Below are 15,127 nucleotides of genomic sequence, written 5' to 3'. Positions count from 1 at the left end.
TTAAGCAGAAGTGCGACACTGTAACACACACTCTTACAGAAACTCTCATCTGGTATCCATGTGAATTCTGGAAAACCTGAAAGTTCAAGTATTTAAGGTTTAAATTTCGATGATGATAATTTTCTGAAGATAATAATTACTAGATATTTTTTCTCAGGAAATTTATTTTTATATATTTTTATCTCAGGATAATAATCTTGTAATACGTTTTTCCCCTCACAATAATTCTCAAGATGTTTTCTGAGGATATTTATTTCAAGATGTTTTTTTTTCTTAGGATAATTATCTTGCAATTGGTTTTTCCTCAAGAAAATAAAAAAAAAATTCTCAAAATATTTCTTTCTCAGGATACTTATGTATTGATACCTTTTTCTTCACAATAATTCTCAAGATGTTTTCTCAGGATAATTATCTTAAAAAAAATTCTCAAGATAATTACCCCAAGATATTTTTTTCTCAGGATAATTATCTAGTGATACTTTTTTTCTCAGGATAATTGCCTCAAGACATTTTTTCTCAGGATAAATATCTAGTGATATTTATTCTTCCTCAGAATAAAATGTCTTGGATTTAAAGGGCTCTGTGGTTTTGCATCCACCAGAAACAAGTGCAACCAGTCATGGTGCTCAGACAGCACACCATGAAAGGTTCTGTTCATCTTCTCACCGTTAGTTATTACACTTAGAGTTTAGCAGAGAGTGAAATTTGAGTAATTATGAGTACTTGAAGACAACGTCCTGGACATCAGTGAGCGTAGCGCCAATACTCTTTAGCAGGAGATTGAGCGACTGCACGGGAATCACTTCTGTCTCTCTCTTTGTCTTATTCCCGTCCTCGCCGGCCGAACTCAGAGAGAAACTCAGATGCAGCTGAAAAAAAATCAAACACCAAGAAGTCACGACTACACAAACACCACCATCCATCAGACTGACCATTGCTCTCTATAGACTCTCTGACTGGACCTTTAAACGGCGCAAGACCAAATACATCACTTATACACTATATGTCCAAATGTTTGTGGACACTCCTTCTAAAGAATGCATTCAGCTACTTTAAGTTGCAGTCATTGCTGACACAGATGTGCAAATACACACACAGCTAGTCCCTGAAGAAAAGCCAATAGAACAGGACTCTCTGGAACAGATATGCATTAACTTATTGGAATCATGCTGCCTAATGCCAGGCGTGGGCTGGAGGGGTATAAAGTCCCCCAGCATTGAGCTGTGGAGCAGTGAAACTGTACTCTCTGGAATAATGGATGGTGCTCCGTCCAATAATGTTGGGATAAGTTGGGGAGTTTGGGATGAGGTGGGATGAAATAGCAAAATCATCCAACATCCTGACCTCATTAATGGAATCAAATCATCCCTTTTTTCCCCAGACAGTTACTCACAGCAACAAAAGCATGATCATTTTACCCTTGATTTTAGAAGAATGATCAGGTGTCCCAATACTTCTGTCAATATAGTGTATAACTGATTGTGACTGCAATTAAAGCTGTTTAATTTAAAAATGTGTGAAAGTAAGAAGATAAATATGACTAGAGAGTTGAAGATCTTGCTATTGCAAAGACTGTCTAAATGAGGCAGTAATGAAAGCTAGACGACAGACCTTAATGGGGGAGATATGGAAGTACTCGTAGAGGCTGATGGTGGAGGTGTCTGTAGCTGACACAGGGTTCAATCCAGTCTTCAGGTACTCTATATCCTTCTCAAACAGCTCCACCTTTATACACAAATAGAGAAGACATACGATTACCCACCGTTAACACCACAGTGGGGGCAGTGGTGGCTCAGCGGTTAGAGCGCCGGGTTATCGATAACAGGGTTGTGGGTTCGATTCTTGGGCTCGGCAAGCTGCCACTGTTGGGCCCTTGAGCAAGGCCCTTTACCCTCTCTGCTCCCCGGGTGCTGGAGTTGGCTGCCCACTGCTCTGGGTGTGTGTGCACTCACTGCCCCTAACACATGTGTGTGTGTGTGTGTGAGTGTGTGTTCACTACCAGATGGGTTAAATGCGGAGGACACATTTCGCTGTGCAATGTACAGTGACAAATACGTGCACCTGATTTCTGACCTTTTTGACATCTTTTTAAATCCCTTCACAGACTCCTCTGCATCTACAACCTTCTTTCTGAAGGCCTCAGAGAGCTCTCCGGATCTGGCCATGGTGATCTTCACCACTAACGTCAACAATCCAGAGCCAACCAGACTAAATGTCTGAGGTTTAAATAAGACAGAAGACAGAAGCTCCTCCAGAATCCTCTCTAACCACGTTCATCTAATCATCTACAGCTGATGTCCTGCACCCGACTCTGATTTCAGACATTTGAAGAAGAAAAAAAAAAAAAAAAAGGTGAGTGGCTCATTGGTCTACTGCGCTAGCACTATGGCGCGGGTCGTGAGTTCAAATCCCGAGCCATGCTGCTTTGCCATCAGCAGCCAGAGTCTGGGGTGGCACAACTGACCATGCTCTCTCCGGGTGAGTAGAAGGCTTTCCTCATTTCCTAAGGTGTCCTGACTTTTCATGATTGTACTAGCTTTCTGTGATGCAAGGCATTTAAATGAATATTAATATTACCTATTAATAATATTATTTAATAAAATATCAATCATCTTCCTAATCAGGGTTAAATGAAATGTAACTCTTAGGAGTGTTTAATATTAATATCTCTACCTCCTGTTCTGAGGTGACCGTGCCAGCGTTCTCAGCAGTAAACAGCTCCAGTATGGCATACAAGAAGCCGAGGTCCAAGCGCAGGTCCATTTCCTGAATCAGCACCTTAAAATACCTCAAGGGACAACAGCATTCATTACATACAAATAATGATGACATGAACACCCACATAAACCCACGGCCTCCCATTTTCAGTTTAGGGGTTAAAAAGTGAGGCGAAAAAGAGAGAAACCTACTTAATGCGCAGGATGTCAGAGTGTCCTGCGGCCCTGGTGATGATGCTGACATCAGTGAACGGTTTGTGTTCTTCAGAAGAAAGAAGATCACAGAGAAATCACATCACACAGAAATGAGAGGAACGTGAGTGAATAGCGAGTCTGATCTGAGGGGTGCGTTTGCTGACCTGAGTCCATTCTGACAGATTTGGGAGGTTTAATAGGGTAGAAGACGAAGGGGAAGATGGCTCCAGACAACTGATTTTGGATCTGAGGACAGAAGAGAGGGTCTTCAGTTAGCGAGTGAAAAGAGGCTTAGTGCACTGAGGATGTACGGGGGTGGGGGACAGGGTGGGGAGCTGGGTGGTCGTGCGGGAGACGGACCTGAACTCTGTTGATCTGAACGCGGTAAGCTTTCTGACGGGCCGAGACGCTGTACTCCACCTTCAGGGCCGGCAGGAAGTTCCTGCGGAGAGGAGCCTCGTATGGCTGCAGCATCCTCATATCCGAACCGTTAGGAGTCAAACACACCTGAGAGAGAGAGAGAGAGAGAGAGATAGAGGTGGGGGGGTAAGAGGGGGAAGGTGAGCATAAGAGTAAGTAAAAGACAGAAGAAGAAGGTGAGGAATAAAGAAATAAATATGAGGTGGGGAGAGAGAAAAGAGAGAGGGGTGAGAGACAAATTTAGGAGAAAAGCGAGAGAGAAAGGGGGAAATGAGAGAGAGAGAGAGAAGGGAGAGAAGAGAGAGAGAGAGAAGGGGAGAAAGAGAGAAAGTAAGGGACAAGAGATAAAGAGAAAGAGCGAGAGACAGAGAAAGAGAGAGAGAGTGAAGGGAGAGAGAGATAAGGGAGAGATGGGGAGAAAGAGAGAAAGTAAGGGACAAGAGATAAAGAGAGAGAGAGTGAAGGGAGAGAGAGATAAGGGAGAGATGGGGAGAAAGAGAGAAAGTAAGGGACAAGAGATAAAGAGAGAGAGAGTGAAGGTAGAGAGAGAGAAGAGAGAGATGGGTAGAAAGAGAGAAAGTAAGGGACAAGAGAAAGAGAGAGAAAGAGAGAAAGAAAGAGAGAGAGAAGACAGGGAAGGGGTAAGAGGGGGAAGATAAGGAAAGGAAAGTGAGGATAAGAGCGAGAATGAAAGAATGTGAGGAATAGAGAAAGAAGAAATGAGAGAGACAGAAAGAAAGAAAGGAGAGAGACAGATAGAAAAAAGGAAGAGAGAAAGAGAAAGGGATAGAGCGAGATAGATGAGATAAGAAAGTGAGGAGTGTGTGAAGAAGGGAGTGTAAGAAACAGGAATAAAAACAGTGTGAGAGAAAAGAGAAAGCGAGTGAGTGAGGGAAAAGAGATAAAGAGAGAAAAAAGACGGGGAAGGGGGAAAGATGAGGATAGTAAAGTGAGGAAAAGAGAGAGAGAGAAAAAATGAGAGAGCGAACGAGCTTAAGAAAGAGAACTGCGAGCACTTTTCTGCTGACCATGTTGTGGTGTGAGGTCTAACCTGGTAGCCGTTCTCAAGGTCTAAGATGTTGTAATCCACCGGGCTGTTCTCCGTATAGTCTTTGTAGTGCTGCTCCAACATCTCCGCATCTTTCCCACTCAGGACCTTCCAGCGGCTCTTCTTCTTCGGCTTCATCTCCCACACCACGTCCGAGCTGCGGACAACACCAACCAAATGACAAACCAGTCAGCTTTCAGACGAAGCCCGATCCACCCTCATGTTCATGTGAGACCTGTGCGCTCTGCAGTACCTGGTGATGCCGATGTAGGCCACCTCCTGGCTGGTGCTGTTGTTGACCAGCGAGATGCCCATGTCCTGCAGCGCCAGGCTGATCTCCTGTTCGGCCAGTTCCACCCTCTCGCTCTCGCACAGGAGCTTGTATATGCGGCGCTCCGTGGTGAACAGCGCCACCCGCTGGAGGCCCTCATAAAACGAGATCACGAAGAGTTTGCCTTCGTCGTTCATGTCCTTGAGGAGGTCCTGAGAAGGCCAAAGATCTCGTTAATCATTTACAAGGACTTTGGAACTGCAGCCCAGCTGGAGTGAATCAGCTCGGTAGCTCACCTCCTCGTTCTTTAGCTCCCCACTGTAGGGACCCCAGCTCCAGCGCAGGACACGAGACCCCGTGGGTTCGGCCCACGTGTAGTACACAGCCCGGCCTGGACCCAGCTCCGCCTTCTCCTGCTTGTGAGAACTAGCAGAGTGAAGGAAACCCACGTTAGCGCTTTCTCGCCCTGGTCAAACCATCAACCACAAACCCTCAGAGAAACTCCAGTAAAGTCTGGTCTGGTCTGATCTGTTCTGATCTTCTGGTCTGGTTCGACCACAAGCCATTTGTCAGTCTGAACAGCATCTGACAGCATTTACTGGAGCTTGGTGAGGTTTGATTGCACCCAGAATGTTCATACATAATGCAGGACAGCAGAAGCACTACATCACTACGCAGCCCCTGGGAAAAAAGAAGGAGCATCGGGCATAGAAGCAACAGACTGAGAGAGGAGGGTGGGAAATCCAGAGTATCCCGGGAAAACTAGACAACATCCAGTCCTACTTAGAAAGACATCAGAAAGGTCATAAGGCGACAGAGGCAATCATTCACAACTCCGATTTAGCGATTCTGGGAAGGAAATCTACAGGCAAGGAAGAAAGAAAGGCATGCTGGAGGAACAGGGAGGAACGACTAATCAGAGAAGATCCGTGTATCCCGCAGTTTTCCATCCAAAAAGCTGCAAAGGTGAAGCAAACTAAGGAAGCGAACAACAGAGAGATTCAAAGCCCAGTCGCTCCAGGCCTTTTCACAGGCCTCATACAGTGTTGTGTAGAAGTGCTGTACTGTGTAGCAGTGTAATGGTGCACTTATTGGAGGTTAGTTAAACTTGTGTCCCGGTCTTGGTTTAGGCCTAGTCTTGGACTAAACTGGAACTGGCAAAAGGTTAATCACCACGAACCCTTTAACAGGCACTGTAACCGCACGGTTAACCTGTTTACAAGATCAAACTGCTGCAATAGAAAACTCAACAAAACCGAGTATGGAAAATCTTCAGCTGTTTGACCTTATTCCTCTCATTGAACAGTGTGTGTAATGCCGAGTACATCCACTGGGTGGCGATGCCGTGGAAGGATATCATTAGCTGTGCTCCAAAGCCTCGGCTGCAGAAGAGCTTACAGAAATGCAGCCTGACGTGTACTGGTGGAAAACAGCTCTTCAGACGTTGCTCTACAGATGTTTTGCTCTACAGATGTTTTGCTCTACAGATGTTTTGCTCTACAGACTTTGAGCTACGAAAAACGACCGATTTTCATGTTCTACATCCACTAACTAATATTTTTGTTCAGTGACAGAAACATGAGAAAATATATATCATTTTTTGTCACCTTGAAAAAACGTGTGTGACTGCTCGGTTGAGTTGCCCAGTTAGGGTAAACCAAATTAGCACTTAATTCTGCCATGACCATCATAGCAGAGCCTCACTGAAGAACACAGTGCTTTGAAATCCTGAAGAGAAGACTCTGTGTTATCTGTGCCATTAGGCTTACTGACTACCTTACTGCGGCCCTGTGTATGCATGCATGCATGTGTGTGTGTGGTGTTGTGTACATGTGTGTACCAGCGGGACTCTCTGTCCTCCCCCAGTGATAAGGAGAGGTCCAGTAACTCTTCTGGAACCCAAGTAGAGCCTCTACGCTCCTTGCAGCTACACAGGTTTAAGGCAAGGGAGGGGTGAAAACAAAGCAAACACAAACAAAACAACAGAGGAAGTCAACACAAACACGTCCACAACCAGCAGACTGAAACACAACTGAACACCACAACGAACCGGGGGGTTCTTATCTGGTCGAGCGAGTGTCACACTGAACACTCGCTCTACCAGGTAAGGTGGTCCTGACACTTAGGCCTCTTTTCCACTGCAGGACCAAATGGTTACTAAGGCTGCGCCTTATGTTTTCTTTTATCATTTGCTGTGTTGCTAAGTGTGTTGCTAAGTGTGTGACGACTTTGGGATGCAGTTAGCACTATGCTAACGGATAACTACAGCCGTGGTGATAAGGTCACAAAATCATGAACACAGTCCAGGACTGCTGTTAACTGTTAGCGTCACGAAGGTATTTCCACTGAAAAAAGCCGGGGTGTGCTAATGCCGCACTATCACTGATGGACAAGCCAGACAACCGGCCGTGCTAATGCCACACTAGAGATGTGGGACAAGCCAGACAACCGGCCGTGCTAATGCCACACTAGAGATGTGGGACAAGCCAGACAACCGGCCGTGCTAATGCCGCACTATCACTGATGGACAAGCCAGACAACCGGCCGTGCTAATGCCATACTAGAGATGTCGGAAAAGCCCAAAAATCGTCCGTGCTAATGCCACACTAGCGATGTCGGAAAAGCCCAAAAATCGTCCGTGCTAATGCCATACTAGGGATGTTGGGTGAGCCAGGGGAATGCGTCTTGCCAACAGCGCATTAGCCATGCCGGACAAGCCCAACAACCGGCCGTGCTAATGCCACACTAGCAATGTCAGACAAGCCCAACAACCGGCTGTGCTAATGCCACACTAGCGGACTTGGACAAGCATGGCGATCGGGTTGTGCCAACACCACATTAGTGATGCCGGGCAAGCCCCACAACCGGCCATGCTAACACCACACTAGCAATGTTGGACGAGCTTGCTGATCGGGCCGTGCTGATGCTGCGCTAGCAATATTTGCATGAGGCCCATAGCCGACTTTATTAAGCTACAGTGCACTAAAGCGTACATGCCGCTACACTAATGATCAGTGTATCTGAGGAGCGCTAAACTGGAGCAGCTATTCTCGTACTTATTATAAACAGTCGCCTCCATTTTCTGTACTGGACGTATTAAAGTCCAGGATCTTGCTGCACAAAGGTGATGCAAATATGGAGCCAATCAACAGATCCCTACGTCATTAAACCCTCCCACCAAACGATGGGTTCTATGGCTTCAAGCACAGTTAGCTAACCGTCCTAAGAAAAACAGGTGGGAGGGTTTGTAAGCGCTCCATGCCGAACTGTGTCCTTGTGGGAAAAGGACACGGAAGAGTTACCCTCGGCCCTGCAGTGGAAAACACAAACCCATGACAAATTGACTGAAGTGTCAATTACAGTGAACAGAATCATGAAGCTCATCACAGCAAATGGATAAATAAACATAACAGGGGACCATAACAGCGGGATGACAAGCAGGCACATTAAACAAATGATAAAATAAATAAATGGAGGAACAAGCCGGGGGGCTCCTACAGACCACTCTTTATTATGCTAAGCTAAAACGCTTCTGATGTGGTCGTCAGACTCCACACACAAAGGTAAAGAGGCACTGGTCTAACTGTGGTTCAATAAATGTTAGAACTGTTCCTTTATAAACCTCAGCCAGGTTCTCTCACCTCTGGTGGAACTCCAGAATTTTGTCCTTGGTGTGGTTGATCAGGAGAAAGGGAGCCGCGCCATCGTGATAATCAGAGAACCGGATCACAGCTGAGTGTTCAGTCAGGTTCACGTCAACGATAATTCCACCCAACTACAACACAGAGAGCGCACACACACACACACACACACACACACACACACACACACACACACACACACACGCGCACACACGCACGCACACACGCACGCACACACGCACACACGCACACACACACGCACACAGACACACACACGCGCACACACACACACACACACACATACACATACACATACACATACACATACACACACTTCTTGATTAAAATAAAAAATAAATAAATTAAAAAAAAGGTTAAAATACACTTTGTCCAAAAGTTTGTGGACGCCTCCTCTTATTAGTGCATTTAGCTGGACATGAGCCTAAGGTCACCATGCCCAATGCCAGATGTCAGCTTGAGCAGTGGAAATGACGGATGGTGCTGTTTTTTTTTTTATTTAGATTTAATATATATTTTTGATACCTTTGATTTTTAAGAAACACCGGATGAGCCCACTGTTGTCCACAAATTATTGTCCATTTATGGGTAATCTATTCGATTGTAAGGACTTTCAGTAAAATGTCTAACGTAATCTAGTAAAATATAAAGTAATCTAGTAAAAAAAAGTCCATTATTACTGGATTAATCAGCAAACAATATTATTAATATTACGCCATCACTAATCTAACAAATAATCAATAGATTAGATTACCCTCAAGTACCTCTGGTCCCTTTAAGTACCTCTAGTACCTCAAGACCATCAGTGCTAGTTTGGGAACTCACAGCATTGTCGAGGTGCAGCAGCAGGCAGTTCTCAGGCTGGTGGAAGTTGATGGCTTGAGCAGCCGTCTGGCAGCCGTCCACCTTGACCTTCAACTTCTTCGAATCTCTCTCTGGCCAGAACGGAACTGCAGCCTGCAGGGCAGAGAGAGACCATGTTAAGGCCACCTGCGGTTTCAGCTCCAACAGAACCACATATTAAACTAACTCATCTTCACTGTGAACACTTTAATGATCAAACCAGCCGGTTCAGGAAGTGCTGACCTCTCCGGGCTGCGCCTCAGTCCAGTTGTCCTGTCCCTCCTCACACACTCTGATTACGTGCTTGGTTCTGTTCACAAGCATGTAGAAGGGCAGGAACGTCACCAGGCGCGTCAGACTGAAGCTGCTCGCGTCAATTTTTACTCCTACCTAAAAAATGACCACAATACGTCAACATCAACATCCAAACAGATAAAAATAACATCCAGCCATTTATAATAATAATAATAAAATAACTATTATATTTTGTTGAAATAAAAATACAATTTAATTAAAGTATTTATCTAAGTATTTGATTATTATTCTATTTGGAATTTGTGCTGAATTTGGAACTACATTAATAATATAATAAAAAAAAGTTTTAATGGTCACTTCTGCAGCTAGGAATAATAACAACAACAAAAACAATAACAATCATTAGTTTACTTATTTGCTTAATATATAAATATACATATATATATATATATGATATTGTATTATTTAAAATATATTATATATTATTTTACATTTAAATTTAATTAATTTAAATTTGAATTTCTAATTCAATTATATTTCCAAATATTTGCCCATTCTTTTGCAAGACCTTGTAATTTATATTGTAATTTTAATAACATTATGTATTATTATTATTGTGTCACTACTCCAGTGACACACTAGTGCTGTAGCTACTTTTAGCACTAGTAATAACAATAAATTATATAATAATTTCCTATTATTGTTACAGTTGTAATTTGCTACTAGTATAGCTATTTGCAATTGCATTGTTGTTTTATTTTATTATTTATTATAATTCTTTACTATAATTCAGGTCACATCATTTAGTTTTAAATATCCAATAATTTGCTTATTTCCCTGCAAGATTTTGTAAGTAAAATAAAAATATAACAGCAATAGCAGATAATAATAATAATAATAATAATAAGATAGATAGATAGATAATAATGGGACTTACCAGGTAATCTTTGGCCCTTCCTTTGCATTTAACATCACCATAACTCCCGACTGTGTCAATGGAGAAATCGTCGGACAACTCACTGTCTGAAATCATCAAGCGGACCTACGGAGCGGAGGACAAATAGAGCACGTTTGGTAAACGGTATCAGTAGTGTTGCTTGTAAAGCTGCCTAACGGAACTGATCCGCACCTTGTTGTTCTGCAGGAAGTTGCGGGGCTTGAAGGAAAACAGAAGAGGCATGTCATAGTCTTTAGGATGTTTGCGGTGGATGTCGTCGGCCTTGTACTGCAGCAGCCTGCCCGTCTTATTCACCATCCAGTAAGGAGAGTGAATGGCTACCACCGCTTGCCCCGCCTCCTTCTTGACGTGGACGGCAATATCTAGCTCCGCCCTCGAGCCCTCCCCGTCCACTTCCTCGTCCTGCTGGAGCGAGTGGAAGGTGATGAAGTTGATCTCATCGTGATCGTTGAGGAGATCGTAGCGAGCCCTCCAGTCCTGCTGCATGTAGCCCAGCAACTTCAACTCCAGGCTGGAGTGGTTCATGACGGCCGTGTGGAGCTGAGACGAGTGGCCTTCCTTCAGCTGTGTGGGGGCGGGGCTTCCACTGGCCTTTTTAAATCAAAAGCAGAAAACATGGTGAATATGACAGTAAAATCAGATTTACTTGATATACACGGTGTGTCCAAAAGTTTGTGGACACCCCTTGTAATGAATGCATTCAGGTACCTATAAGATGTGCAAATTCATAAACAGCTTGAAATACGGCCAATAGAATAGGACTCTCTGTAGCAGATAAACATGAACCTATTGGCACCATGCTGCCTAATAATGGCAGGCGTGGACTAGAGGGGTATAAAGCCCCCCAGCATTGAGCTGTGGAGCAGTGGAACGGTGTTCTCTGGAATTATGGCTGATGCTCTGTCCAATACTTATGGGATGAGTTGTGGAGCTGGGGATGAGATGGGATGGAAATGCTCCTTCAACAAAGACAACCACTAGGTCCCCAGCTTGGATATGCATTTTGTGGTCTCAGTGAAACGGTGTTAGGTTCTTTACCAGTAAGCTGTAGGTGATGGGGTAGGGCAGAAGGTTTCGGAGCAGCACGGTAGGCCAAAGGTGAAGGACGTATGGCTTGTCAAACTCTTCCTGCGTGCTGTGGGACATCACCGAGTCCCGAACTGGAACCATGTTCACCTTGAACACGTGAGCATCGCTGCTCTGGTGGCGACACGTCTTCTCAATACACTCGTCGGGTTTCTGACTGACTTCATCGTAGCTGAAGCTTTCCGAGCGCTCGTACTGCTCGTCTCCCTCGCCTGCGGGCTGCAGGCTCAGCTGTGCTCTGGAGGAAAACAAAAGTTGACCAGCTTAGCAGTTCCTTAAGGCTCTGAATAATCAAGCTATTTTAGACTTTGCACTATAAGTACAACGAGCAGGGCTGTTCTGATCAAGTCTGAGTCTCTTAATGCAGAGTATCAGCCCATACCAGTCCAATCTTTGTGCTTGTATAACTAATCCAGCCCCACAGTTTAGATCAGATGAGCTGCTGATTGATCCATTCAGTAAAATCCTCTATTTTCAGTATCAGTTTCTATAATCGATTGATTTAGTTCAGTCGAGACTTTTCTTAAAATCACTGTTTTACAGTGTTTAATATCCTATAATCCAGTCTGATCTCCTCTCTGACCAATCAGCTCCCAGCTCCTTTACAACACTGCAGTCTAATCACTTCCTGTGTGTGTGTATAAGGTGTGTAGTGGTACACACTCTGGACTGGTATCTGTTATTGTTGGTCTACTGGTCTGTAATAGCTGGTTTATAGTGGGTGAATGTGCTGTGTGTGTCTCCACCCAAGTCTGAATGGGTTCTTCAGTGCTGGTTTATAAACAGAGAAAGGCGAGCGGGTTCTCCGGTTCTCCCGCTGGTAAAGCAGAGCGCTTCAATCAGAGTTTTAGAAAGGTTCAGATATTACGGTCTGTTTTCATGTTCCACTGTATATTAGCTCCACACTGCTGACTCTACACTCTTTTATTTACCTCCTGAGAACGTCCGCACTCAATCAAATTGTGTCCAATAACACAATACACACAATCGGATAATAATGGGATTCAGCTGATGGTCTGCTGATACTGACTTGTAGGAGCCCAAAGGGACGCAGAACTCCTCATTGGGTAGAGAAGTGCCCAGACATGTGGAGCCCTCAAACACCCGGAACGGCACCGAAAAGTGATTAATGATCTGAAGACAGCAGAAAAGATCAGTGAAATGCATGGGCTGATTCTAAAACACAATATAAACAGTCTCACACTGATCTTTGCATATTGTCGAGATCATGCAAAAACCTTGTATCTCCAAAATTGCAACTTTGCAGGAGATGGGAAAAAAAACCTTCTCAACCTACAATGGAAGTCAATGTAAAAAGATTTTATTCCAGATCATTCCAATCACACAACTCCCTGCTTCACAGTACGTCAAAAAGTGAAAAACAGCAAAAATAGAGATACAAACTTTTGCATGAGAGCAACGATATGTGTTACTGTAAGGTAAGCATGAATGCTGAGGAGGATGCTTGTGTTTTGACAGAGACGGAAAGCTACCTGGAAAGGTGACCGGATCTTCACAAACTTGCTTCCCTCGTTGGAGGAAATCTGGCAGATGAAGAAGCGAGTGACGCCAGACTCCAAGTGCATTACGCTGTACATTCCTCGCCCCACTTTGATGAGAGGGATGATTGTGGCAGCGGTGTGGCCAACCGGAGCTGGAATGACCCAAACGTAAGATTTAGACAACAGCGCTGAAGCAGCTGCTCAGCTGATCTCACTAACGACAGCTCAGAAATCTAGTTCTGGATCAGATGTTTCACACTTAACCTTTACACTTTTGCCACTTAGTTGGACTGGGATTTGACCAGTAGTGCCCTGACCAGTAGGGCAGCGGTGGCTCAGCGGTTAGAGCGCCAGGCTATTGATAACAGGGTTCCGGGCTCGGCAAGCTGCCACTGTTGGGGCCCCTGAGCAAGGCCCTTTACCCTCTCAGCTCCCCGGGCGCAGGAGTTGGCTGCCCACCGCTCTGGGTGTGTGTGTGTACTCACTGCCCCTAGTTCACTAGTGTGTGTGTGTGTGTGTGTGTGTGTGTGTGTGTGTTCACCAAAGGACCTAAATTTGGTCCAACCAAAAAGGTGGTTTTGTGGTGTGATGGAAACACAATAAATATGTCCATTCTTTTTTCTGAGAAAGGTGACCTAATGAACTGTCAACACGCCAAGGTCAGACAGACACCTCTCTACAAAGCAATCAGTGTTAGGTATAGGACGACAGGACGTAGGCATGTCATACAAACTTAAGTTCGCTGGCTAACCTGCAGTGTTAACCGGAAACTAACCGGATCAAACCTGATCAGGACCTCAGTCTTAGCTTTCAGACGTGAAAGCACTCAGAGGAAAGCACTGGATCCACATCGCTTAAGAGTGATGAGGGCAGAGAGCATGGCCAATTGTGCTCCCTCTCACTCCAGCTGCTGATGGCAAAGCATCATGTCTCGGGACTCGAACTCACAACCCCCGGGCCATAGTGGCAGCGCATTAGATCCTGCTCAACTGTTCATTTAAAGAAATGTGCACATCACCAGGTTCTTGCCAATAAACAACCCAAGCAAATACAGCTCTACGGTCATAAAGTCCACCATGCCCAGAAACCAGTGCTGTCCTGCATTCAGTTCAAGGTCAACAGACAGTCTTACTCGGCTGGATGTAGTTCTTGCTGCTAAGGCTGGTCATTGCAGAGAACTGGTCAGAGTCAGCAGCTGTGAGCGTGTAGTCCATGTTCAGGCTCTCTCCGTCCTGGAGCTCCACGACGCGGCCCTTCGACTGCTTCCCAATGGGATTAAACACCTCGCTGTACAGCACAGACACTGGCAGACCCAGGCGATTTTTCACCACAAAGGGAGCCTGGTCCTTCTGGAAACACTCCGCCGTCTGCTTAGCAGCTTCTGCAAACGCCTGGGAAGCAGCAAATTACGAAATGACGGGAACACTCCATCAGACAAGGTCAACCCTGTGAGCGTTAATACAGACTGAACTTTGATGGGGAATAACTGACTCTTACCGTTCCCAGGTTGCTGAGCATGTTCAGGCCACACTTGGATAGAGTGATGTTGAGTTGGTCTTTGCTAGTGATGCTAATGACGGTTTTGTAGTCAGGCACGATGTAGTCCACCTCATCTGATATGCCCGACCGCTTAACTGGCTTCTTCTTCATCTGTGTTTATTTGAGGGGGGTAAAGATTTGTTTTCAGTATTAGCTTCTGGATTTTGACCATGAGAAGCACAAGTAGTGTATACATAGGACAAAGGGTCTGGGTCTGACCTTTAGATCTAGGCTCCAAGGTCTAAAACCGTCCTTGTTCTCGTCTTCAAGTGGCTCCAGCAGCGGCTCCCACACTCCCATAATCTCGTTATAATAATTGACCTGCAACACACCCAACAGAAAGCACCAACCTCTCATCATATGACTCTGGAATTTGTGCTGATCCAGCTACGCTACATGTCCAAAAATATGTGGACACCTGTTCCAAAGAATGCATTCAGCTACTGACACAGATGTGCAAATGCACACACACACACATACACAGCTCGTCTAGTCCTTGTAGAGAAGAACGGCCTTAGAATAGGACTCTCTGGAGCAGACGAACATGAACCGATAGGCACCATGCTCCCTAACGGCAGGCGTGGGCTAGAGGGGTACAAAGCCCCCCAGCATTGAAAAGGTTGTAGAGCAGTGA

The 15,127-nt window shown here is 45.0% G+C and overlaps 1 protein-coding gene across 5 annotated transcripts in view; it reads right to left on the bottom strand.

Annotated features, from left to right (window-relative positions):
- vps13a (vacuolar protein sorting 13 homolog A) overlaps positions 1–15,127 on the bottom strand; it is a 47,593-nt gene that overhangs the window by 7,518 nt on the left and 24,948 nt on the right. For 3 of the 5 annotated variants that reach the window (XM_072682394.1, XM_072682395.1, XM_072682396.1), the window contains exons 41-61: positions 14,713–14,814; positions 14,452–14,604; positions 14,087–14,345; positions 12,946–13,106; positions 12,483–12,586; positions 11,405–11,690; positions 10,538–10,957; positions 10,346–10,450; positions 9,397–9,543; positions 9,136–9,267; positions 8,293–8,426; positions 6,492–6,578; positions 4,948–5,077; positions 4,634–4,863; positions 4,384–4,537; positions 3,273–3,419; positions 3,077–3,158; positions 2,910–2,979; positions 2,674–2,788; positions 1,612–1,725; positions 724–869 (exon numbers count right to left, since the gene is read on the bottom strand). In XM_072682394.1, coding sequence (XP_072538495.1) covers positions 724–869; positions 1,612–1,725; positions 2,674–2,788; positions 2,910–2,979; positions 3,077–3,158; positions 3,273–3,419; positions 4,384–4,537; positions 4,634–4,863; positions 4,948–5,077; positions 6,492–6,578; positions 8,293–8,426; positions 9,136–9,267; positions 9,397–9,543; positions 10,346–10,450; positions 10,538–10,957; positions 11,405–11,690; positions 12,483–12,586; positions 12,946–13,106; positions 14,087–14,345; positions 14,452–14,604; positions 14,713–14,814 — 3,278 coding nt within the window. The remainder of the gene's footprint in view (positions 1–723; positions 870–1,611; positions 1,726–2,673; positions 2,789–2,909; positions 2,980–3,076; positions 3,159–3,272; positions 3,420–4,383; positions 4,538–4,633; positions 4,864–4,947; positions 5,078–6,491; positions 6,579–8,292; positions 8,427–9,135; positions 9,268–9,396; positions 9,544–10,345; positions 10,451–10,537; positions 10,958–11,404; positions 11,691–12,482; positions 12,587–12,945; positions 13,107–14,086; positions 14,346–14,451; positions 14,605–14,712; positions 14,815–15,127) is intronic. The other 2 variants (XM_072682398.1, XM_072682399.1) reach the window with 1 other exon arrangement.

The sequence above is a fragment of the Salminus brasiliensis genome, chromosome 6 (genome assembly GCF_030463535.1).
Source record: "Salminus brasiliensis chromosome 6, fSalBra1.hap2, whole genome shotgun sequence".
NCBI classification, from domain to species: domain Eukaryota; kingdom Metazoa; phylum Chordata; class Actinopteri; order Characiformes; family Bryconidae; genus Salminus; species Salminus brasiliensis.
This window is presented reverse-complemented; position numbering and strand designations above follow the sequence as displayed.